Raw genomic sequence first — 27,164 nt, 5'->3', positions numbered from 1 at the left:
AAACTGACTGGTTCATAATTAATAAAAGGCAGGAAATGTAAACTTAGGAAAGGTATAATTGACCTGTCTGCTGTATGTAACCGCAGAGTGGTGTTGGAATGCTCAGTGTCTTCTCTTGTAGTAAGCCATTGGACTGCCCAATGCTCGTTCTCCCATCAATCGTTGGTTAATATAGATACGTTTTTAACTGGAACACTGGCCTTTATGAGTCTCTGTATTGGCTGAAGTTTTTGACAATACCTCGCCTCCAGAGAATCCTGCAATAGTTAATACAAGAAACACTAGTTCAAAAATACACTTTGTGAAAGACAATAGTTTCTTTCTTAACTAATCTTGATCAGGTTGAACAAAGAGCCTCATTCTTGAGCCAGACTTTGATAGAATATAACATCCTCTAGCTTATCAAAATGATTGAAGAATTCCATAGCTTGGACAAGTTCTGCTTGCTCAGCAATGTCTAGCTTTATTGCATAACAATCTCCTCATATGTTAGGGTTTAACATGGCTTCCTTGACCTTGTTATATTTAACTATTAATACAGATGAAAGTGATCATTTTCATTTGTGAGTTTCCCACATCACAACAGTGACCACACTTCAAAAGAACTTGGCTGTGAAACACTTTCCAGGATCTTGTGGTCATGAAAGGGACTGTCAGAATGTAATTTCCTTTTTCAAAGTAGACCCCAAACTTGGATGTATCCCACTCAGTCCGCTCACGGAGATTATCAATAAAGACTGAATCTTAATTTTGAGTAACAACCATGCCTTTCGCTCCACTTCCAAATCTCCTGTGAAAATCTAAACACGATATATTGTTAAATTGATTGTTTTAAAATAGAACATGGGTTGTTGTGATTTGGAATTCACTGTCTGAAAATGGTGCAGGAAGAAAATTAAACTGGATCTTTCAAAACGGAACTGGACAGATTTGAAATGAAATATGGGATTAATGGAAGAGCTTCTTCAAAGGAATATCATGGGTACAATCGGTGGAATGGCCTCCTTCTCTGCTCTGAGACTCATTTGCATTTGAAGAAAGTGGCAAATACCTGGAACCCACTTCCTATGAGGGGGAGAGCAGAGATGATGGAATGTTTCCAAAAGAAAATTGCTTGAGCAATTGAGAGAAATAAACCAACAGGGATAGAACAGGAAAATGGTTTGATTCACAGGGAGCCAGCGTGAACTTCCTGGACCAAAAAGCCCCATTCCCAATCCTAATTCCTGACTTAAAGAGTGTGTCACTTGATGGGTATCCATAAAGCAAATGAAGTCAGCAACAAAGGCTGATGGTGAACAGAGCTAACTCTGTATCAAGCTGAGGACTGTGGGAGCAGCAGGGTGAAGGGGTTCTGCAGTGAAGAATGGACACAGGAGCTGATTGAATGATACATGTGACAATAAATTAAGTCAAGTTCACAAGACGTCGCCATACTCTTTTGGCAGAAATTTGAGGGAGCTGAAGGATATCAATGTCTTTGAAAGAGAAAGAAAAAGATACCTGGGCCCAGTCCTGCCCCTAATTCCAATGTTCATTTGTAATCTTGACATGGAGATGTCGGCATTGGACTGGGATAAACACAGTAAGAAGTCTCATGACACCAGGTTAAAGTCCAACAGGTTTATTTAGTAGCAAAATCCACTAGCTTTTGGAGTGCTGCCCATTCATCAGGTGAGTGGCAGTTCTGTTCACAAACAGGGCTCATAAAGCCACAAACTCAATTTACAGAATAATGATTGGAATGTGAATCTCTATAAGTAATTAAGTCTTAAAAGTACAGACAATGTGAATGGAGACAGCGTTAAGGACAGGTTAAAGAGATGTGTATTGTCTCCAGACAGGCCAGTTAGTGAGATTTTGCAAGCTCAGGCAAGTCGTTATTGGGGGGTTACAGAAAGTGTGACATGAACCCAAGATCCCGGTTGAGGCTGTCCTCGTGTGCGGAACTTGGCTATCAGTCTCTGCTCAGCGACTCTGTGCTGTTGTGTGTCGTGAAGGCTGCCTTGGAGAATGCTTACCCGAAGATCAGAGGCCGGATGCCCGTGACTGGACAATGCCCTTGTTGGAGACAAGAACAAATTTGAGTCTGTCTGAAGCTCAATCTGCATTGTCACAAAACCCGCGCTCTGATTGGCTGGAGGTCTATGTGACTTCCGGTCCTCCAGAGCTGCCGATTGGCCGGAGCCATCAAGATTCGTCTCAGCGACTTGGAGGGGACCGGGGACTTGGGCCCAACGATGTCACTGCGTAGGAGAGTAATCCTGATTGGCTGAATCAGGCACGCTCCCATTGTTGACGTCACAATGTTCCAGTGGGGTCATTTCCGCCCTTTATTATGATTGGGTCCGGATTGACCAATGGAAAGAGTCGGAGTACCGGAAATAGAATTACCCTGCAACCAATTACGGCGCGGAGTTTGTGCCTATGGCTGCACTAAGCTTTCCCTATTGTCTGAATGCGGAGTTCCTGAAGGTGCTCATTCCTGCCCAGCAAAGCTGCTGCTTTCTCTCTGAAGCAACCTGTCATCACTCGTGAACTTGCTGGTGTCTCAGCAGCCGGGATGAAACTCTGAAACCCTTCCCACACTGAGAACATGTGAATGGCTTCTCCCCAGTGTGAATTCGCTGGTGTACCCGCAGGTCAGATGACCGAGCGAATCCCTTCCCACACTGAGAGCAGGTGAATGGTTTCTCCCCAGTGTGAACTCGCTAGTGTTTCTGCAGGTCGGTTGACAGAGTGAATCCCTTCCCACACTGAGAGCAGGTGAATGGTCTCTCCCCTGTGTGAACTCGCTGGTGTCTCTGCAGGACAGATGACTGAGCGAATTCTTGCCCACACTGAGAGCAGATGAACGGTCTCTCCCCAGTGTGAAGTCGTTCGTGTCTCTGCAGGTTTGATGACTGAGTGAATCCCTCCCCACACTGAGAACAGGTGAATGGTCTCTCCCCAGTGTGAACTCGCTGATGTCTCTGCAGGTGACATGACCGAGTGAATCCCTTCCCACACTGAGAGCAGCTGAATGGTCTCTCTCCAGTGTGAACTCGCTGGTGTGTCTGCAGGTGGGAGAGTTGAGTGAATCCCTTCCCACATTGAGAGCAAGTGAATGGCCTCTCCCCAGGGCAAACTCGCTGGTGTATCTGCAGGTCAGATAACTGAGTGAGTCCCTTCCCACATTGAGAGCAGGTGAACGGCCTCTCTCCAGTGTGAACTCGCTGGTGCATCCGTAAGCTGGATAACTGAATGAATCCCTTCCCACACTGAGGGCAGGTGAATGGCCTCTCCCCAGTGTGGCTGCGCTGATGAGCTTCCAGCTTAGATGGGACTCCATATCCCTTCCCACAGTCCACACATTTCCATGGTTTCTCCATGGTGCAGGTGTCCTTGCCTCTACTTCGTCCACACACACAAGATTACAGTCTCTACCCACTGTGAATGGTGTGATATTTATTCAGACTGTGTAACTTGGTTAAAGCTCTTTAGTCAGTGCATTGGAATACACTCACTCAAGTGTGGCAGTGTGTTGATGCTTTTTCACTCACATTGACATTTCAAATCGACAGTCTGGACAATCATTTCTCCTTCTGGATTCAAAGTCCAATGATATTGAGGTCCCAAGGAAATGACTCTGTCACGTCTAGATGTGATGTTTGAGATTTCGGCCTGTGATTCCTCTTTCAATATCCTGTAAAATGAATTTCCAAAAGTCATCAGTGTCAGTGCAGGATAGAAATTCAGAACAGATAATTTTTATGGAACATTCTTTCCTCTCTCATTCCCCAAAAGCTGTCACTCTCCATCCCACACACTCGCTCCTCACTCTCAGCAGGTCTGGCAGCATCTGTACGGAGAAAAAAGAACTGGTGTTTCAGAGCTTTGACAAAAGGTCACCTAGACAAAAAACATCAGCTCTTTCCTCTCCTTATAGATGCTGCCAGACCTGCTGAGATTTTCCAGCATTTTCTCTCTTGGTTTCAGATTCCAGGATCCGCAGTAATTTGCTTCTATAAGGCTGCAGATACCTCCTCCCACGTAACATGTGTGTGCCCGTGACATCACCACTTGTTTCCCTTATTTCTTTAGCACCCATGGTGCTCTCCGCAGTAAACACAGAGGAGAAGTATTCATTAAAAATCTCACCCATCTCCTGTGGCTCCACACACAGATGGCCATACTGATTTTTAAGAGAATCTATTCTCTCCCTAGCCACCCTTTTACTCTTAATATAGCTATAGAACCTCTTGGAATTTTCTTTAATCTTACCTGCCAGACCCATATCATACCCTCTTTTTGTCCTGATTTCCCTCTTCAGTATTTTCTTACACTTTTTATAGTCAGAGTGATTCACTTGTCCCCGATTGCCTAAACCCAATCTATACTTCCTTCTTTTACCTGACCAGAGCCTCAATGTCCCTTGAGTGCCAGAGATCCTAAATTTACCATTCTTTCCCTTCACTCTAACAGAAATATACTGGCCCTGGACTCTTGATATCACACTTTTAAAACCTCCCATTTGCCAGTCATTCCTTTCCTTTCAAACAAACTCACCTGATCGACATCTGCTAGATCCTGCCTAATGCCCATAAAAGTGGCCGTGCTCCAGTTTAGGGCCTTGAGCTGTGGACCTGTCCTATCTTTTTCCAGAACTATTTTGAAACTATTGGTGCTCCCAGTCAGAGGAGAGAGAGGGAGTTCCACTGTCTGGACTGTGGAAGGAAACCGGAACACCCGGAGGAAACCCACACAGACACGGGGAGAATGTAGAAACTCTGCACAGGCAGCGACCCAAGGCTGGAATTGAACCCGGGTCCCAGGCACTGTTAGGCAGCTGTGCTAACCACTGTGCCACCGGGCCACATGTCAGTGCCATCACCCGACTCCACCCCAGTCTCAGCTCATCTGGAACTCTCACCCATTCCATTGTGACGTCACACTCATTCACCCGTTCAATTGTGACGTCACACATTCACTCGTTCTGTTGCGCCGTCACACTCATTCACCCAATCCATTGTGACGTCAGGGCTTTACTCTCCATTCACAATCCCTGCCGGCCTCCCACATTCAGCCTCAATGGCGGCAGTCAGCCCGGGTCCAACACTACAAGCTGCGGCTCCATTTGGTACAAACGGGGAGAACCGGAAAGTTCTTTTCCGGGGTTTGGGTTTGAACAACATGTTTACGAAGCCTCTCCACCCACCCGCAATGTTTATCTTTCCCCGCACGCCGTCCTCTACCTCGTATTGATCTCGCTTCCAAGTTAAAACCGTCCGTCTTCCGTTATTACCCACACTGCGCATGCTTCAGGTCCCTCATTCACTCTGATTGGTTGGAGGACCAGCCGCTCCCGCTCGGTCCTCCAGCCCCGCCCACTCTTCCTATTGGTCCGGAGCTGCCGTCAATCAGTCTCCGGGCATTGTGATGTGGAGCATGCGCAGTGTCATTGCTGTCCTTGGCGCTTGTTTGTCCCGGAGAAGCGGAGTCAGCGTTAGGCGGTGGCTGGGAGGGTCTGGAAACACTTTGTGGATCCGCAAACCCTTCAGAATCATTGTCAGCTCCCTGGTTTGCAGCTGCGGGGCTTCTCCCTCCCTCCCTCCCGGGAACAGGCCCAGGTTAACGGCCCCATCCTGGCTCAGACACTGGAGGATGGTTCACATCAGAGGATGGGGGAGGGGACAATAAATAAGAGGTTACACTTTGGCCTCAAATCAATGAGGACCCTGATCTCTGGGAAGGAAGGAAACCCTGGGAGGTGGGCGGGGAGGATTCACAAACACCCGCTGGAGGCCCCAACACCCCCAATAAGATCCATTGGTTTTATTGTCAGTCTGCAGACAGGAGCTGGAGAACTGAACCCAGTAAAAAGTCTGACAACCAACGCCGGCATACCCACATCAGAACTGAACCCAGACAGAGGAGAGGGAGGGAGAAAACTGGGAGTGGAGGATAGAAATGGTGAGATAGGTTTGGATTTCAGCCCAGGGAGTGGGGAGAGTGTGTGGGACAGGAACTTAAAGATATGGGGGAACAAGAGAGAGAAAAATGTTCCAGAGAAACAAGATTTGTCTGTTTACAATTTCTATCCTGGACTGACAGTGATGACTTTTCTAAACTGTTTTACAGGATATTGGAAATGGAGGATTTACAGACTGCAACCAGTCATTCAGTTCATTGGGGTCTGAATATCATCGGCCTTTGAATGTGGAAGGAGAAACGTTTCTCTATTCTGTCTGTGGGAAAAGATTTTAAACATCAGTGTGACTGGAAAAGCACTGAGACACACACATCCAATTGAGTGTTCCAGTGAACTGACAATGAAAAGAGCTTTAACCAATTACACAGCCTGGAAAAACGTCACACCATTCACAACGAGGAGATACTGTACATGTTCTGTATGTGGACGAAGCTTCAACTGATCATCCAAGCTGGAGAGACACAAGGACACTGACAATGTGGGGAAACCATGGAAATGTGAGGAATGTGGTAAAGGATTCAAGTATCCATCCCTGTTAGAAAACCATCGACGCATTCACACTGGGGAGAAACCATTCACCTGTTTTGTGTGTGGGAAGGGATTTACTCAGTTGTCCTGTTTTCAGTCACACCAACAAACTCACACTGAGGAGAAGCCATTCAGCTGCACTTCCTGTGGAAAGAGGTTCAGGTCTTCATCCAACCTCACTGCACACCAGCGAGTTCACACCGGGGAGAGACCATTCAGCTGCTCTGAGTGTGGGAAGGGATTCACTCGATCCTCCCATCTGCTGGAACACCAGCAAACCCACAGTGAAGAGAGGCCATTCAGCTGCACCAGTTGTGGAAAGAGGTTCAGGTCTTCACCCAATCTCATTGCCCACCAGAGAGTTCATTCGGGGAAGAAACCGTTCACCTGCTCTGTGTGTGGGAAGGAATACACTCACCCATCCAACCTGCTGATACACCAGCGAACTCACACAGGGGAGAGGCCATTCACCTGCTCTGTGTGTGGGAAGGGATTCACAAAGTCCTTTAACCTAGTGATACACCAACACACTCACACTGGCGAGAGGCCATTCACCTGCTCTGTGTGTGGGAAAGGATTCACTCAGCCATCCAACCTGCTGACACACCAGCGAATTCATAAGTAACTGCATTGTTGGATTCTGTTATTTTTGCTGCTGTTAATCACATTTTAATACTGATAACCTGATAATATTTGGCTTGCTCCTGCTGATATTAACAAACTCTATAACTGGCTGCCTCTTAAATATTTTGGCTATGTTGCAGATTTTTGGAGCTGTAAAGTCCCTTTTTGAAAACACCATCTGTGATATTTTCCCTTGATTCAAGAACAGCATTTCCTGGAAGTTCACCTCCAATTCTTCACCATCCCGACTTGAAAATATTTTTGAGCAGCCTTCACGGTCGCTGGCTCAAAATCCTAGAATTTCATCCCAAATAGCACTGTTGGTGCACCTACACCACAGGGACTGCAGCAGTTCAAGAAAGTAGCTCACCACCTCCACTCTTTCAAACCTGAATATCATCAGCCTTTGAATGTGAAAAGAAAAATATTTGTCTGTTCTGTCTGTGGGAAAAGATTTTAAACATCAGTGTGACTGGAAAAGCATTGAGACATACACACACACACACACACACCTGAGTGACAGTGTTCCAGTGAAGTGACTGTGAAAGAGCTTTAACCAGTTACAAAGCCTGAAGAAAAAACATACCATTCACAGTGGGGAGAAACCGTACACAGGTTCTGTGTGTGGACAAGTCTTCAACTGATTGTCCAACCTGGAGAGACACAAGGACACCGGCACCATGGAGAAACCATGGAAATGTGGGGATTGTGGGAAAGGATACAGTTACCCTTCTGAACTGGAAATGCATCGACGCGCTCACACTGGGGAGAGGCCATTCACCTGCTCCACCTGTGGGAAGGGATTCACTCAGTCATCCAGCCTGCTGACACACCAGTATGTTCACACTGATCAGACACCTTTCAAATGTTCTGACTGTGAGAAAACATTTAAAAGCAAAAAGTATCTGCTGAGGCACCAACACATTCACAGTGAGGAGAAGACATTCACTTGCCCCTTGTGTGGGAAGGGATTCACTGCTACATCCAACCTGCAGAAACACCAGCGAGTTCACACTGACAAGAGACCCTTTAAATGTCCAGACTGCGGGAAGTGCTTTAAAACCTCCGGTGAAGTGACTTGTCATCAACGTGTTCACACTGATGAGAGACCATTCAGATGCTCTCACTGTGGGACTGGCTTCAGGCGATCATCTGAACTCACTGTACACCAGCGAATTCACACTGGAGAGAGACCATACACCTGCTCTGTGTGTGGGAAGAACTTCATTCAGTCATACCACCTGCTGAAACACCAGCAAATTCATTCCGATATAAAACCTTTTAAATGTTTTGACTGTGAGCAGAGCTTTAAAAGCAGCAATGGTCTCATGATGCACCAACGAGTTCACACTGGGGAGAGACCATTCACTTGCTCTGTGTGTGGGAAGGGATTCACTCAGTCATACAATCTGCTGAAACATCAGCAAATTCACTATAATATAAAACATTATGAATGTTTTGATTACGAGCAGAACATTAAAAGCAGCAACAATCTAATGATACCCCAGCAAGTTCACACCAGGGAGAGACCGGTCACCTGTTCCGAATGTGGGAATGGATTCACTGACTTACAGCAAATGCTGAGACACCAACAACTTCACGAGTGTCTGCAGGAGTTGGATTCAGCTGTTTTTGCTGCTGTTAATCCCACTGAGGACTGAACGTGTGGGTTAATCTGAGGTGTGTAAGAAATCTGCCCCAGCCACTCTCTTCCATGGTTCAGTAGCTCTGGATGCAGAACAGAAGCTTCTTTACAACTGTGTTTAGAGTCAGGAAGAACAACGGTGAATGTTAGAAACTGTAAGATTTTATTTCTGGGAGTCAGAGATTCCCTAAAAAGGCAGTCAGTGTCAATTGGTGATTTTAAATCATTTTATTCAGAAACAACAGTTTAGATATGATACATCAGTTAAATAGGCAGAAAAGACAGATGACCCATAACAAGTGAGAATGGTTTTCTGGATCGGGGAAAGCTGAGCTCCGTATCTGGAAGTGACAGTCTCCTTGGAATGGTTTACTGATCCCAAATCGGGGGGAAGCTGAACTGTGTTTGGAGGTGACAGTCTCCTCAGAATGGTTTACTGGTTTCGGATCAGACACTTGGATGGTTGAAGTTGATCTCTGCAGCTGGAGGTGACGGTCTCCAGTTCTCATTCCTCTGGATCCAGTTATTTGGTGTCAGTCTGAATCCAGCACAGATCACTTTGAAAAACTCTTTCCTGTCCAGAGTGATTTTCCCCCTCGAGCCTGTTTAACCTTCACTCAGAGAGTTAGTTAACATCCGGGTCATCAGATCCAACCTTATCCGGTTTAGAAATGTCTTGTTTCAGGATTTGTGACAGAGACATGTCCTGGGTAGAGAGAACAGACCTGTCCTGTGTTTGTCACCCGGTAAACTGTGTGGAAGCTTTCTTCATAAGATGTGGAGATGCTGGAGTTGGACTGGGGTGGACACAGTAAGAAGTCTCGCACCTGATGAAGGAGCATCACTCCGAAAGCTTGTGATTCCAAATAAACCTGTTGGACTTTGACCTGGTGTTGTGAGACTTCTTACTGTCCTTCATAAGACAGCAAGCTTTTTCTGTTAATATTCAATAAATTTCTTGAAATTTTATGAAGATTCGATGGGGATTTCAATCAAAACATGCTGTCAAATCAGAAATTGGTGTAAAACTGTTCCTGACTGTAAGTGACGCTTCCAGTCTGAAAATGTCTTTGATCTGAAGTTTCCAAGTGTTTATGTGACATTCCTGAGTTTTCTGATGTAAGGCAGTGGCAACAACTGGTATTTACTGTTAACAGATTAAAATATATGCTGCACAGGAGCTGAAAGGTAAGGAGAGGGAAGATGGAGAAATTGTAATTCACCAAAGGTGTACACATGGTGTTTGTCAAGATTTCCTTTTTAACTAACAATAAATTCAATGTACTGTTTGGGAGCAGGTCCAGCATTAGGATTAGGGTGAGGTATTAATTAGGGTGAGGTGTCAGTTAGGGTTAGGATCCAGGGTGGAGGTTGGGATCTTGGTTTTGGTGCTGAGAATGCAGACAGAAATTGGGATCTTGCTGTGTTTATGTGTGGAGTTCAATCGCTGCAGTGTCTGAGAAATCAACTTCAGTTTTATCTGATGTGACTTTAAGTTTAACAGAGGGATTGAAGTTTTTAAAAATTCTTCCATTTCTACCTCAGCGCGGATCGAAACTTCCCACATATGAACATAGGAACAGAGTAGGCCATTCAGCCCCTTAAGCCTGTTCTGCCCCATTAAGTGAAATCATGGCTCTTCAGTGGCCTAACTCAATATACCTGCCTTTGGCCCATATCCCTGAATACCTTTGCTTAACAAAAAATGTATCTATCTCAAGATGTAAAGGTGGCAACTAATTTAGCATCAACTGCCTTTTGTAGAAGAGATTTCTGAGTAGAAGTGCTTCCTAATATCCTTCCTGAAAGGTCTAGCCCTAATTTTTAGACTGCCTCTTGGATCGAGACTCTCTAACCAGTGGAAATAGTTTATCTTCATCCACCCTGTCTTTTCCTGTCAGTATCTTGAATACTTTGATCAGATCAGCCCTTACCCTTCTAAATTCTGAAGAAAACAGGTCTAATTTGTGTAATCTCTCCTCAGAGGCTTGGCATGGTGGCACAATGGTTAGTACTTCTGCCTCATAGTGCCAGGCGTCAGGTTCAATTCCCAGTTTGGGTCACTGTGTGGAATTTGCCCATGTCTTCCCGTGTCTACATTGGTTTTCTCCAGTGCTCTGGTTTCCTCCAACAGTCCAAAGATGTGTGGGTTAGGTGGATTGGCCACACTAAATTACCCCCTAGTGTTGGGGGAACTAACTAGGATAAATGCATTGGGTTATGGGAATAGGGCCTGGGTGGGATTGTAGTCGGTGCAGACTCAATGGGTCGACTAGCCTCTTTCTGCACTGTAGGATTCTATGATATGTGGTACCCAGATCTGCTCACAGTACTGCAAGTGGGGTCTAATCCAGTGTTTTGTGAAGCTGCAGCATAACTTCTATGTCCTTATACTCCAGTCCTCTCAATGTAAAGGCCAGCTTTCCGTTAACCTTGATTATTTTCTCAACCTGAACCCCCAAGTCTCTTTGGACATCCATTGCATTGTAATTCATACCATCTAGAAAGTACTCTGATCTTTCCACTACCAGGGAGAGTGAGTTGATGCTTTCAGGCATTCTGTAGGATTCCCTCCCACAGTCTGATTGGATGTGTCTGTCTGGGGGCATTTTTTCCTGGCAGTGTCCGTGTTTGGGTGTTGGTGTATTTTCAGGAGCAGCTGGAATTTCCTTGGCTGTTGTCTTCTCAGATATTCCATCTGTTTTTAGTTAATGTGTCTGGAATCTTTGAGCTTTTCCAGGCTGTCTCCAATTATCCTTCCTGTCTCTGGTATATGGGCCTAGGTAGCTTGGTGTAGTTATACACATTGTTTAATTGTCTGTCTGCCTCCAACAAGTATTGTTGTCTGTCCATAATGACGGTGTTGCTGTCCTTGTCTTCTGGTTTTATGATCGTCTCAACACTGGACCTCAGCTCCCTGATGGTCTCTTTTTCTCTCAGGGTAACATTCTGTTTGTCTCTTGTGTTTCTGTGCTGTGGCAGAGCAGAAACTGGATTGGAGAGATTCAGACAAGGCGTTCTGAGAAGGATGGGCACGGATTTTGGAGGTGACAGCATGTTCAGGGAGTTTGGAAAGAGAGGCTGGAGATGGGGGAGTAGATGGTAAGGATGGTGGGGTCAAGGGTTTGTTTGTTGAGAAGGGACTGTTGATGGCAGATTTGAAGGACAGAGTCAGAACCTGAAGAGAGAGATATGTTGACAATGTCTGAAGACACAGGGGCGTTGGATATCAGTAGTTTAGTGGGAGATTGAATGGGAATAGAGCCAGTGAACCAGGAGGTGGGGCTCATGGACAAGATGTGTCCTGAGAGGACATGAGGGGAGAAGGGAGAGAAAGTAAAGAAATGTGGGTTCAGGACTCGGGAAAGGATGAAACTTACAGACAGTTTGGCCCGGATGAGAGAGGGGAGGGAAACAGCAGAGGCAGCTGATCAGATTGTCTCCATCTTCGTGACAAAGAAACTCCATGAGCTCCTCACACTTGTTGTTGGAGGTGAGGATGGAGGAAATACAGGAGAGAGAGAGCCCAAAATGTGTGTTAGAGATATAAAAAAAAGTCAACACAGTGTGTCAGTTTGACGCAAAGCTGATTTATTTGACTTTTAATGAGAATATTAGCCCCTAAAGTGGCTGAGGTTTATTACCAGTGTAAACCGACCCGAATGAAGATGGTTCAGCCCTGAATGTGAGTAACAGCAACATCCAATCACTGTCGTTACTTGTGAACTCACTAGAGTCTCAGCAGGTGGGATGAAGTCGTACATCCCTTCCCACACTCAGAGCAGGTGAATGGTCTGTCCACAGTGTGAATTCATTGGTGTACAGAGAGTTGAGAAGATTGCACAAACCCAGTCCCGCAGTGAGAGCACCTGTATCAGTGTGAACACGTCGATGTCGCGTCAGTTCCCCAGAACGTTTGTAGCACTTCTCACAGTCTGGGCATTTAAAAGGTCTCTCGTCAGTGTGAACTCGCTGGTGTGCAGTTAGTTGAGTTGATCGTCTGAACCCAGTCCCACAGTGAGAGCATCTGAAAGGCCTATCTTCAGTGTGAACACGTTGATGGGATATCAGTTTCTCAGAGGTTTTGAAGCATTTCTCACAGATTGGACATTTAAAAGGTTTATTTTCTGTGTGGGCTCGCTGGTGTGTCAGCAGGCTAGATGAGGCAGTGAATCCCTTCCCACATTCAGAGCAGATAAATGGCTTCTCCCCAGTGTGAACTCGCTGGTGTTTCAGCAGGTCAGATGACTGAATGAATCCTTTCCCACACTCGGAGCAGGTGAATGGCCTCTCCCAAGAGTGAACTCGCTGGTGAACAGTGAGGTCAGACGATCGTCTGAACCCAGTCCCACAGTGAAAGCACTTGAACGGTCTCTCGTCTGTGTGAACACGTTGATGGCGCATCAGTTCCCCAGAACTTTTATAGCACTTCCCACAGTCTGGACACCTGAAAGGTCTCTCGTCAGTGTGAACTCGCTGGTGACTCCGCAACTGGGCTGAAGTAGTTAATCCCTTCCCACACTCGGAGCAGATGAATGGTCTCTCGCTGGAGTGAACTCGCTGGTGTGTGAACAAAGAGGATGACTGAGTGAATCCCTTCCCACATGTGGGGCAGATGAATGGCCTCTCCCCAGTGTGACTGCGCCAGTGCATTTCCAGCTTGGATGGGGAAATGAATCCCTTCCCACAGTCCCCACATTTCCACAGTTTCTTCTCAGTGTGACTGCAATTGTGTCTCAACAGGTCAGATGATTGGCTGAAGCCTTGTCCACACACACAACACGTGTACGGTTTCTCTCCACTGTGAAATGTACTTTTTCCTTCCATGTTCAAAATCTGATGATATCAAAGTTAAGATAAATTGAGCCACTCCATCAGCTTCCCAACTGCAAACTCTCCCCTTCTAATACCCTGTGAAATTGATTTAAAATAGGTTAAAAAAAAAGGGAGTGAGAGAGAGCCCACAAAAACACAAAGACAGGTTGTGAAATTGATCTGAATGAATCTGGTAATTTCTGGGGCCGGCACTAAGAAACATTGACCATGAAAACTGCTGGATTGTCACAAAAACCCAACTGGTCTCTATGGGAGGAAAGAGAAAGAGGTGAAGGAGAGGGATTTTTTTATATCTACAAGCCATACTAAGCAAGAAGTCAGCAAAGTAAATTTGACCCCGAGCTTCATCAAGTGTGATATTGATACATAAACAGGGAAGTTATTCTGAATATTTATAAAACCTCTGGAATAATATTAAGGTCCTTGAGAAAATGCAGAGGAGATCTACCAGAGTGGTTCCAGTAAAGGTGGTTGCGGGGATTTTTGATTCAGGTACACAAGATTCTGACTGGTTTCGATCAGATGGATAAAGAAAGCTGATCGTACAAGGACTAGGAGGACACAGATTTAATGTTTTGGGTAAAAACTTGATTGAACTATTTAAGATCTTGAAGGGACTTGACAGGGTGGATGTGGAAAGGGCATTTATTTCTGTGGGAGAATTTTAAACTAAGCACCACAAAGTAAGGGGTCACCTGTTTAAATTAGAGATGAAGATTTTTTTTCTCAAAGGATTGTGAGACTTTGGAACATTCTTCCTGCAAAGGTGGTTGAGGCAGAGTCCTTGAATATCTCACAGCAGAGCTAGATAGATTCTTGATAAACAAGGAAGTGGAAGGTTATCGGGAGTAGGCGGGAACATGAAGTTGAGATTAAAATTAGATCACCACAATCCTACTGAATGGGAGAGCAGGGCTGAATGCTGCTCCTAATTTGTAGGTAAACAGTCATTTGTTTCTGTGGTGTTGTGGTTATCACATTCGCTTCACACACAAAAGGTCCCTGGTTCGAAACCGGGCCAAACACGTTGGATCTTTCTCATTAAACACATGCAAAGTCTGCATGATTTAAATTAATTGCTCAACATTATCTCAATGTTACATCAAGTCAAATGCTTCTATACAGTAAATGGCAGAATCTTTAAGAGAATTGATAGGTAGAGGGATCTGGGTGTACAGATACACAGGTCACTGAAAGTGGCAAAGCAGGTGGAGAAGGTAGTCAAGAAGGCATACGGCATGCTTGCCTTTATCAGCCTGGGCATAGAGTTTAAAAATTGGCGAGTCATGTTGCAGCTATATAGAACCTTAGTTAGGCCACACTTGGAATACAGCGTTCAATTCTGGTCACCCCACTATCAGAAGGATGTGGAGGCTTTGGAGAGAGTACAGAAAAGAGTTACCAGGATGTTGCCTGGTTTGGAGAGGCATTAACTGTGAGGAGAGGTTGGAGAAACTTGGTTTGTTCTCACTGGAACGACAGAGGTTCTGGGCCGATCTGATAGAAGGCTGCAAGATTATGAGGATAGTCAGAAGCTTTATCCCAGGATGAAGGAGTCAATTACTAAGAGGCATAGGTTTAAGATTTGAGGGGCAAGGTTTAAAGGCGATGTACAAGACAAGATTTTTGACATAGAGGGTGGGGGCCTGGAACTCGCTGCCGGGGGAGGTAGTGGAAGAGAGAGCATAGTGATTTTTAAGGGGGCATCTTGACAAATACATGAATAGGATGGGAATGGAGGGATATGGTCCCCGGAAGAGTGTTTTAGTTCAATCAGGCGGCATGGTCGATGCAGACTTGGAGGGCCAAAGGGCCTGTTCCTGTGCTGTAATTTTCTCTGTTCTTTGTTTTGTTTTTTAGTACAGGAGATGTGGGGAAGAATGTTTTTAGACAGTGAGTGCTAATGACCCAAAACTTGCTGCCTAAGATTGGGGTGGAAATGGACATGATGAATAATTTCAAAAGGAAATTGGATAGGCATTAGAGGAAAATAAAGCTGCAAAGGGCAGGGGAATGGGACTGGATTGCTCCAGACAGATGGCATGGACTCAATGGGCCAAATGGCCTCCTCTGTGGTCTAATGACTTCCTGGAATCTCAGCTTGTAATTTAACCCAGGGAGTTCAAATATCACTCAGGTAAATCTGGACTACATTCGCTCCATGGCCATTCTGTCCCCCCTGAGGTATGTTGCCCAGGACTAAGCATTGTTCTTCAGGTGTGGTCTAACCAGGATTTGTGAATCTCAGGGCTTTTCCAGTCACAGTAAGACCTGAAATCTTCTCTCTGACAGAATCAACAAACCTGTAACATTCCTCATTCAGATTCTGCCGACATTCAGGTCCTGTTGTGTTGAATGACTCAGTCAGATCACAATGTGATGTTTGATTTGTGTTTCCCGTCTGTCAACTCTCCACTTCCAGCACTCTGTAAATTTAAAGAAACCATCACTGTCAGTCCAGGATAGAAATTCACAACATTCTCTCCTCTATAATTGCCAACTGTGATTCAATGAGTTCCTGGACATCTTATCACATCTTTTATATTGCCCATCCTCAACCACTAATCAGTCAACACATCAATCCCACACTGCTTTCCTAGGCCAATTGAAAAGCAAAAAGACTCATCACTTTACAGGATAATGACTGATGGTCAACCAAACAACCTTTATCTATTGTCAATATTTTAATAGCAGGTGAAACAAAATGTTCAAAGAAAAATTACAAAAAAGTATATTTTTTAGTGTCCGAACAATTTTCCAGAGAAGCAGGTTTGAATCCCACAGTCCAAAGATGTGTAGGTTAGTTGGATTAGCCATGCTAAATGCACAGGGTTACAGGGATAGGGCTGGGTGGTGGGCCTAGGTAAGCTGCTTTGTTGGAGAGTCAGCACATAACTGATGGGCCAAATGTCTTCTTTCTGCTCTGTAGGGATTCTATGATCCTATGGTGTAGGAGATGGTGAATTTTGAATTTAATTCACATCTGGAATAAAAAGCCTACTGATAACCATGAAACTATTGTTGATTGTTGCAAAAACACATCAGGTTCACTAATGTCCTTTAGGGAGGGAAATCTGCTGTCCTTACTAGTCTGGTCTATGTGTGACTCCAGATTTCCAGCAGTGTGGTTGACTCTTAAAACGTCCTTTGAAATATACTCAGTTCAAGGGTAAATAGGAATGGATGATGAATGCTGGTCCAGCCAGTGATACTCACATTGTGTGAATAAATTAGGAGAAACATCTGCCATCCTTACCCAGTCTGGTCTAAATATATCTCCACAGCAATGTGGTTGACTCTTAAAATGTCCTCCGAGATGGCCTAACAAACCACTGGGTCCAAGGACAATTAGACTCATCTTTTTGTGCAATTAGATGTACATTAACACTGCAATGAAGTTACTGTACAAATCCCCTTGTCGCCACACTCCGGCACCTGTTCGGGTACACTGAGGGAGAATTTAGCATGGCCAATGCACCTAATCTGCACATCTTGAACTGTGGGAGGAAACCCACGCAGACAAAGGGAGAATAAGTAAACTCCACACAGACAGTGACCCAGGCCAGGAATGAAATTCAGGTCTCTGATGCTGTGAGGCAGCAGTGCTAACTACTGTGCCACCGTGCCGCAAGGATAATTAGGGATGGACAATAAATGCTGGCCCAGCCAGCGACTCCCACATCCCATGGACAAATAAAAAATTCCTGGAGACTCCAGTCCAATCCGGGAGAGTTGGTAACTGGTCCAGACTCATAGCGCATGCGCCCTGTTGTACACTGTTCCTATAAATATGGCGGCCGGTAACCCGGGCCTGGAGACGCTCAGCTCCGACTCTATTCGGTGCCCGATTGAAACGGTACCGGGAACATATTATCTGGATTGAGGCATTCACAAGGTGTTTTATGAAGCCTCCCAGCCCACTCCGCTGCTTCTATCCCTCCCCGGTCACTCAGCGGCTCCATTACTGAACCTCACTCCATTGTTTCCGGCTCCTCGCAGCTCCAGACACAGCCCGGAATGCGCATGCTCCGGTCAGAGTCAGACACTGCGCATGTCCCAGTCAGAGCCAGGTATCGCGCATGTGCAACAATTGCAGTAATGTGGATAGGACACATTCTCACCCGCGGAGAATGTTGGGTAATCACCTCGCCATTCAAACCCACGTTTTTCAATAGAAAGTACGATTTGCAATCTGATTATGATTGATACCATTGGGTCAAGGGTCAAGTGTGTTAAATCAGTTCATATAGCAATTAAGCAGCAAAGGCCTTCCACCAGAGTGCTGTCCTGGGTGTGACTGACAACACAACAAACACCTACAGTTAGATGTGAACTTGTTGAGATGAACAAGTGATTTGTGTACTCCTAGATAGAACAGTTAAATTGCCTTCACCAATAAGAATGCTGAAATTGGATCAAATGCTTTGAGCTTTTAAAGTTGGTGTTAACCACTCAGCAAATCCCTTTGCAAACGTTAAGTGTTTGAGTGGTCTTCCTCTGGTGTAATTGTGCTCTCTGTCAGTAATTGGAAAGACTGTGTGAATCCATTTTCACATTCAGCTCGGAAATAATCTCTACCCTAGCATTCTCCCTTTCTCTGGATGGGGTAACTATACTGTGTAGTAATGCAGTGCTATTAATACAGTCAGTAAAAGATTATCTGTTGTTGGGCGTTCAAATATCTGGTGTCTGAAATCACAAGATTCAATATTTAGAGTCAACAAGATGAACAAGGAAACACACCAGGGCCCAATACTCCAGCTAGATATTCACAGAAGAAAGTCATCGAGTGGACAGAACAGAGGAAGATCCCAATTCAGTTAGGCCACACATGGAATATAGTATTCAATTCTGGTTACCACACTACCAGAAGGATGTGGAGGCTTTGGAGAGGATATACAAAAGATTTATCAGGGTGTTGCCTGGTATGGAGGGCATTTGCTATGAGGAGAGATTGGAGAAACTTTGTTCTCACTGGAGTGACAGAGATTGAGGGGAGACCTGATAGAGGTCTACAATATTATGAGAGGCATGGACAGTTAGAAGCTTTTTCTCAGAGTGAAAGATTCAATTACGAGGGAACAAGGTTAAAAAGAGATGTATGATACAGATTTTTTACACAAAAAGTGGTGGGTGCCTAGAACTCGTTGTCAGGGGTGGTAGTGGAAGCAGATACGGTAGTGACTTTAAAGGGTGTCTTGACAAGTACATGAATGAGATGTGAATAGAGGGATATGGTCCCCAGAAAGGTAGGGAGTTTTAGTTAAGTTGGGCAGCATGGTTGGTGCAGGCTTGGACGGCCATAGGGCCTGTCCCTGTGCTGTTATTTTCTTTGTTGTTTATAAGAAACCCTCCAATCATTTGTGAATATCTTTCAAATGCTGACAGGTTGCAAGTCCCAGTTTCCATTATACTGAATCAATGGAAGGTGAGAGAGCAGTTATCCTGGAACTATTAAATACAGTAGCTAGTTCACAGCTAGAGTATTCAGCACCGTTCTAGTTAGGGAATGGTTAGCCAGAGAGTGTGGCTCAGAAGGTCCCAGTTCCTTAACAGAGATTTCAAGAACTAAGGGTCAGAGAGGTAAAGCAATTGGCAGAAGGATTAGAGAAGTGTGGAGATGTTTTCACCCAGAGTGTGGTGGGGTATCAAACTCACTCTCTGAAAGGGTAGTGGAGACAAATGTTCACATGCAGGAGATAGTCATATATGGACTTGACAGGCTGTGTTCTCTAGGACCATCAACCTATACCTGGAAGGTGGTACTGGACTGGATAGCTCATTTTCATCTGTTATAAACATGATGGACTGAATGGCATCCTGTAGTGTAAATTTCTTAGATTCTGTGATGACAAGTGATCCTCATGATTTCACCCAAGCCAGATCTCAGCGCACTCATTTACTCCAAGTATTGATGTGATGGTTTGGTAGCTGCTGTGTTAGTTATTTAAATTTTATACCTTGGTGCTTTGGCTTCAGTCGTAATTGAATCACAAAACATGATTATGTTTATGCAAGAGCAGACTTCAATGGTGGCTATTTTACCCAGCATTCACAGGGAATCAGAATATGATCCAGCCTCGCAACAGACTTTGCGCATGCGTACTGTCGATCTAAAGTGCATGCGCAGTGGGTGTTGCTGCTGCAGTCGCAGCAAGGTGGTTTTATTGGCTCCGGGTTTCCAGGGAAACGGCTTATTCTGGAGGGTAATGGAGGCGGCGGCGGGATGGGGAGGCTTCAAAAGCACCCAGTGGAGACAGGAAACCCCTAATAATAAGTGCTCGGTGCTGCATTCGTACCATTCGGGGTCGCGACCACAGATGCCTGAGTTGGAGGCCCCGAGTTAACGGCAGCCATTTTTACCGGGGCGATGGACAGCAGTGCGCATGCGCGGTGCTCCCTGACAGCAGGAGGAGAGAATGTTGAGCATTTCTATCCTGGACTGACAGTGATGGACTTTGGAAACTCCTTTTACAGGGAGTTAGAGGGGAGGATTTACACACAGAAAACCCAACCCAAGAGAAACGTTTCTCGCTTAATTTCTATGCTTGACTGACGGTGATTTTTTTTTACAGCAAATTTGACCACAAAATTTGAAGGGAAACTCAAACCAGACAGATCAAAACCCGACAGAGCCCACTCCATTCGTCAGAACCTGAATGTAAGTGTGTCTGTAGAAAACGATCCAAACACTGGTGTGACTGGAAATAGGAAACAATAATGTCATGGAAGGATTTGCAAAAAAGGGATGCAATTTGCAAAAAAGGGATCCAAAACTTCACCACATCCTTGAGTGAAGAAATCCTTCCTCATCTGAGCTTTCTCTCCATTTTTCCAGCCTGTTCCAATAAGTCTTGACTCCCTTGTCATTCAAAAACTGTCTAATTGATCTTTGAATATATTCAATGCCTCCACTAGTCCCCATGGAAGAGGAAGCCAGATACTAACAATTCTCTGAGGGAAGAGATTTGTCCAAATATATAATCTAGCTCCAGTCCAATGTTACACAATCAGATAAGTGCATTTTATTACAGAGCCATAAATAATATATTTAATCTCTACCATATAACAATATCAGACACGTCGCTGTCCTACATTTGTATACTGTCCCCTTTAATATATTTCAGAAATGAGATGGGCACATGAAGGAAATAAACTTGCAGGGGAAAGGGAATATAGAAGGGGAATGGGACTGACTGGATTGTTTGACAGAAGTCGGCATGGACTTGAGTTACTGAATGGATTCCTTCTGTGCTGTAATGACTCGATGAGTGGAAACATAGAACAGAGCTACAGTGATTCCTATTGGCTGATTCAGGCAGGGCTCTATTGTGGCATCACAATGCAGAAGTTGTCCAATGAGCTTCAGAGTGAAACTTCCTCCTCTGGGCAACATCTGGGAGGAAATCAATGTTTTCCCCTTTCCATTTCTTTTCTCATTCTGGGGGAAATTGGGGACTTGCAGCAACTGAAGGCAAAGGAAGTGAGTCCAGTCTGTACATTCCACTCATTTTTAGTCCAGTCATATGGGCATAGATCTGTCTGGCAGCCTGCATGGAGATTTTCAGCTATGTGTCTCCAGGACAGGAAGCAATGAGCATGGATCTGTCAATCAGCCTCAATCAGCACCTTCAGGAGAATTGGGAGGCTGAATATTATATACAGCAGAGTGAGAATGGAGGGAGTTTGTGGGATGGAGATTTACAGCTTTTGGAAAATGAGAGAGGAAAGAATGTTCCATAGAAACTAGAATTGTCTGTTCTGGATTTCTATCCTGTATTGACACTGATGACTTGTGTCAATTTGTTTTACAGGAATCACAGGCTGAAATCTCAAACATGAGGTTTAGATCTGGCAGAGTCATATTCCTCGGGACCTGAATATCATCGGCCATTGAGTCGGGAAGGAGATTTGAAAAGATTTCAAACATCAGTGTGACTGGAAAAGCATCACACACTGCCAAATTCAAGTGAGTGTGTTCCAGTGCACTGACTGAAGAGCTTTAACCTGTTACACAGCCTGAATAAATATCACACCATTCACAGCGTGTGGACGAGGCTTCAACTGATTAAACACCCAAGGGAGAGGCAAGGGCACCTGCACCATGGAGAAACCATGGAAATGTGCAGACTGTGGAAAGAGATACAGATACCCATCTCTGCTGGAAGCTCATCGGCGTAGCCACACTGGAGAGGGGCCGTTCATCTGTTCTGAATGTGGGGAGGGATTCATTCGGTTCCGCCACCTGCAGTCACACCAGCGAGTTCACACTGGAGAGAAACCTTTCACCTGCTCTCAGTGTGGGAAGGGATTCACTCAGTCATCCAACCTGCTGACACACCAGCGAGTTCACACTGGGGAGAGACCATTCACCTGCTCTCAATGTGGAAAGGGATTCAACCAGTTATCCATTCTGCAGACACACCAGCGAATTCACACTGGGGAGAGGCCGTTCACCTGCTCTCAGTGTGGGGAGGGATTCACTCAGTCATCCAACCTGCGGACACACCAGCAAGTTCACACTGGAGAGAGACCATTCACCTGCTCTCAGTGTGGGAAGGGATTCACTGACTCATCCAGACTGCGGAGACACCAGCGAGTTCACACTGGGGAGAAGCCATTCACCTGTTCTCAGTGTGGGAAGGGATTCAACCAGTTATCCAATCTGCGGACACACCAGCGAATTCACACTGGGGAAAGGCCTTTCACCTGCTCTCGGTGTGGGAAGGGATTCACTGTGTTATCGACTTTACAGAAACACAAGCGAGTTCACACTGGGGAGAGGCCATTATCCTGATCTCAGTATGGGAAGGGATTGACTCGACTATCCCACTTGCTGAGACATCAGCGTGGTCACACTGGGGAGAAACCATTCAGCTGCTCTGCACGTGGGAAGGGATTCAGTGATTCAACCAGCCTGTGGAGACACCAGTGTGTTCACACGGGGGAGAAACCATTCACCAGCTCAATGTATAGAAAGGGTTCAGAATTTCATCCCAGCTGCTGAGACACCAACAAGTTCACGAGTGATATTCAGGGTTGGATTCTGCTGTTACTGTTTCGGCTCTCAGTTACATCCAGGACTGCATTTTGTTCATTCTCACAGCAGGTCAATGGGGAGGGTTTCTTTCTGCTGGACTGGCTGGTCTCATGGCTTTGCCTCCAGTGGGCTGATGCTCTTTGAGCTTTGTTGCGATTGCCTGCTTTCAGATTTAACAACAATCACAGAGTGACAGGGTGTTAGGAAGGTCAGAGATATTTCGTCAGTATTTCTGTTTGAAACCCCCCCAGATGCTGATCCAATTTCCTTTGTAATTGATTGTTTCCACTTCCTCCACCCTCGTAGGGAGTGGGTTCCAAGTCAATACCATTCGCTGCAGCAAAATATTCTCCCTCACATTCCTCCCCCTGCATCTCTGACTCAAAACCTTAAATCTGTGTCCCTCCTCGTCCTTGTCCCATCAGCGAATGGGAACAATTTTTCTTTGACCACCTTATCTAAACCTGTCAGAATCTTGTCCACCTCTATCAAATCTCCCCTCAACCCCCTTTGCTCCAAGAGGAACAACCCCAGCCTGACATTGACAATAAAGAACAAACTAACAGAATATGTTAATACCTGAAATCAAATGGGAATGTTTAATTTCTGTTTTAAAGATATTGTGAATATATTGTCCTGGACAATAATGAAATTGGGATAACTCACCTTGGGTGTGGGTGAATGGAATATATCAATCTGGTATCCACCAACAGTCTAGTGAAAGTCTGGAACGTGTAGCTGGAAATCACTCCCTAACAGCACTGTGGGTGTATTTACAGGCATTGTAGCAGTTCAAGAAGGCAGTGTTGGGGTTGACCATGGCCGAGGCAGCTACATACAGACACATATTCTGTTATAATTGAAGGACTGCAGATTGAATGTGAAGCATTATGGGACTGGACTGTCTTGACCATATTCCTGTGACAGCTCAGTTCCTGCAATTACGGACCATTAAAGCCACTTAGCAGGGCCTCAATGGAGGACCTGGTGAGAATATTTACTTGGAATGAGTTGGAATTAAACTTATCCCAGGACCGGCTGGTGTTCAGCGCCTGAGATACCCGAATCTGTAAAAAGGGGGGTCTGACCAATCAACAAACAGTGGTAGGTAGTTGGTTAAGAAATTAAGAAGCGTTCTCAGGCATTGTTTAAATTAATTTAATCCTAAATTTGTGATAAAAACCGTGACTCATTTGTGACCCGATAGTCAGTGAAGTGAAGATATACTCCAAGTAGCACTGGACTGAAAAGCAGACCCTCTGAGAGTAGATCGTAATGGTTATTATCTTACCCCATCATGGCCAGTGAAAAATCAGAGCTCGAGTGGGTACCGGACAGGACTCTTACCTACCATTTGGAAACTAAGAACACAAAACCTATCGATAAAATGGTTTGAGAATAGAGCCATTTCGAGTCTGGATGACACTTCATAAGAGCTCTGATAAAGGGCCATCCAGACTCGAGACATTGATTCTATTCTCTCTCCACAGATGCTGTCAGACCTGCTGAGATTTTCCAGCATTTTGTGTCTTTGTTTCAGATTCCAGCATCCGCAGTATTTCACTTTTATGATAAAATGAGATTTGGAATCCCCTCGATCCTCCCCCAAAACAGAGGGAGCGGTGGGAGAGGGAAAAAAGGGTAAGAATGAAGAAGTCTGGCTTCTGATTCTCTGAGTCCATGTAGAATTAACAAAATGAGTGAATCAGTTTATAAAGCACAGAAGTTACCCATCCCTAACTATAACTGATCAAATTATAATAATTAAGTTGAGAAATGTAACAAAAAACTGAATAGATGAAGTTTAAAATCAAGTTTGTTTTGTTGTTAGAAAAGTTTTTAAAATTATGTAAAATGCCATAATTACGTGCAAGTCTTTTCTGCTCACTCCCCACCCCTTTAGGCTCTGTAGAAAAGTTAATCCTTTCAGCAATCAGTTGATTTGTTTTTAAATCACTCGGAAACTCGTGTCTATTTTAGTTTATAATTGCGGATTTATTTGAACTAGTTAAATCTGGAAATTTTAAGTGAATCCTGGAGGAATTTGGAATAACTGAGAATTCTCTCATTGTCACCTCAACCCCAGATAAAGAACAAAAATTTTACAGGTGGTAATGGTAACTCAATAAACTGTTTGTCGATTGAATCAGGCTTGAGTGTTGAATGATTCTTCTGAGTTCATTGCCCCCAACACACTGGGTACATTACCACTGGAGACCAGATATTGCCAAAACCTTCAGACAATACGAAGACTCACGAAAGCCAGTGTCCCAGTTTAAAGACTTATCTTTTATTTGACCAACGATCAAAGGGAAACATTATTGGACAGTGTAATACCTCTCTAGAAGAGAAGTATCCTGATCTCTGCAATAACTCTGACATAAAATGCTTAGGATAGATCAATTATACATTCTTCACGTCAAATTCTCCCGCCTTTCATCAGTTGTGAACCAATCATTTTCCATACAAAGAAAATCATTCATACTTTAATCATGAATTGCATTTTACCCTCTGACATTCTATGTCATTTAACTTAATGCTGGTGGTGTCTGAAATGCCTAATGCTTTCAAATTTCTCAAACTTATTAGGAATTTTCTCCAACAGCTTGCCATTGCAGAGCTCGGAGTACAGCACTTGTTTCGGGAGTCTTGTGTGAGGCTTGAGGACAATGTGGCCTGCCCATTGCAGCTGGTCTAGTGTGACCAGTGCCTCGCTACTGGGGATATTGGCCCGGGAAAGGACACTCACATTGGTATGCCTATCCTGCAAGTGGATTTGCAGGATTTTGTGGAGGCAACATTGGTGACATCTCTCCAGGGATTTGAGGTATCTGCTGTTCACTGTCCATGTTTCTGATGGATACAGGAGGGCGGGGACCATGGCTGCTCTGTAGACCATGAGCTTGGTGCTGGATTTGAGGTCTCGGGCTTCGAACACTCTGTTCCTCATGCACCCAAAGCCTGCACTGGTGCATTGGAGTCACTGCTGGATTTCATCACCGATGTCTGCCCGTGCCAACAGGAGGCTCCCAAGGTGTGGGAAATGATCCACATTGTCCAGGGCTCAAGATGGATTTTGATGGCAGGGGGAGCAGGAGTGGGCTGGGAGAGAACCTTTGTTTCCCGGATGTTTAGTCTGAGGCCCATTCTCTCACAGGCCTCACTGGAAGCATCAACGATAGTTTGTAGATAAGTTTAAACTTGTTTATTGCTGTCACAAACAGGCTTACGTTAATGCTACAATAAAGTAACTGTGAAAATCCCCGAGATCAACCATTGAGTGTGCGCACAGACACACTCAGATCGTGAACAAAGCCCAATCCCTCACTCAAACCAGTCTCCCACTGCCTTGGAAAAGCAGCCATCATTATTAAGTACACCCATGCACCCCGGACATTCTCTCTTCCATCTTCATCCATTGAGAAAAAGATACAACAGTCTGAGGACATGTACCAACTGACTCAAAAACAGCTTCTCACATGCTGCCATCAGACTTTTGAGTGGACCTAACACATACACCTCTGACTGTAACATTCTGCATTCTCTCCTTTCCTTCCCTTTGTATGGTCTGCTCTGTCTGTAGAGCACAAGAAACAATACTTTTCACTGTAATCTAATACATGTGACAATAAATTAAATCAAATAATATAGCCAGTTAGCCAACCTGCAGACACCAGCGAGTTCATACTGGGGAGAGGCCATTCACCTGCTCTCAGTGTGGAAAGGGATTCACTCAGTTATCTGACCTGCAGCACACCAGCGAGTTCACACGGGGGAGAAACCATTCACCTGCTCTCAGTGTGGGAAGGGATTCACTCAATTATTCGCCCTGCGGACACATCAGCGAGTTCACACTGTGGAGAGACCATTCACTTGTTCTCAGTGTGGGAAGAGATTCAGAGCTTCATCTGCCCTGCTGAGACACCAGCGATTTCACGAGTGATATTCAGGGTTGGATTCTGCAGTTATTGTTTCAGATCTCAGTTACATCAGGACTGCATTTTGTTCATTCTCACAGTTGGTCAATGGGGAGGGTCAGAGGGTTTCTTTCTGCTGGACTGGCCGGTCTCACGGCTTTGCTTCCAGTGGGCTGATGCTCTTTGATTCTTGTTGTGAATACCTGGTTTCAAATTGGTCTGATGTGGTCAGACTTTTGAATGGACTTACCTTGCATTAAGTTGATCTTTCTCTACACCCTAGCTATGACAGTAACACTACATTCTGTACTCTCTTGTTTCCTTCTCCATGAACGGTATACTTTGTATAGCACGCAAGAAACAATACTTTTCACTATGAATAATAAATCAAAATCAAAAAAATGTCACAAGGATCAGAGTGACAGAGTGTTCGGAAGTTCAGTAATATTTAGTCAGCATTTCTGTTTGGAAATCCCTCAATGCCCATCCAATTTCCTTTGTAGTTGTTTATTGTCTCCGCTTCCTCCACCCTCGTAGGCAGCGAGTTCCAGATCATGATCATGATCATTCGCTGCATCAAAATATTAGGTGGATTGGCCATGC

At 44.9% G+C, this 27,164-nt stretch overlaps 3 protein-coding genes and 1 pseudogene across 3 annotated transcripts in view; 2 read left to right on the top strand and 2 right to left on the bottom strand.

Moving 5' to 3' along the window:
* LOC145363731 (uncharacterized) overlaps window positions 1-27,164 on the bottom strand; it is a 469,439-nt gene that overhangs the window by 127,884 nt on the left and 314,391 nt on the right. The gene's annotated exons all lie outside the window — the stretch shown is intronic.
* LOC145335565 (uncharacterized) lies at window positions 1,793-17,611 on the bottom strand. Its single transcript, XM_080181372.1, is given in 4 exon segments — window positions 1,793-3,199; window positions 12,638-13,604; window positions 15,908-16,030; window positions 17,580-17,611. Coding segments are annotated over 3 exon segments (1,647 nt in total). The 5' UTR covers window positions 15,917-16,030; window positions 17,580-17,611; the 3' UTR covers window positions 1,793-2,528.
* On the top strand, window positions 6,414-7,590 carry LOC145363489 (uncharacterized; the record flags this gene model as incomplete). Its single annotated transcript, XM_080218687.1, has 1 exon — window positions 6,414-7,590. A coding segment is annotated over one exon (711 nt), but the record flags the coding sequence as incomplete, so codon positions are not given.
* Window positions 7,750-27,117, top strand: LOC145363631 (uncharacterized; annotated as a pseudogene).

Source organism: Carcharhinus amblyrhynchos, unplaced genomic scaffold (assembly GCF_965287045.1).
Source record: "Carcharhinus amblyrhynchos unplaced genomic scaffold, sCarAmb.v2.hapA scaffold_39, whole genome shotgun sequence".
Lineage (NCBI taxonomy): Eukaryota > Metazoa > Chordata > Chondrichthyes > Carcharhiniformes > Carcharhinidae > Carcharhinus > Carcharhinus amblyrhynchos.
This window is presented reverse-complemented; position numbering and strand designations above follow the sequence as displayed.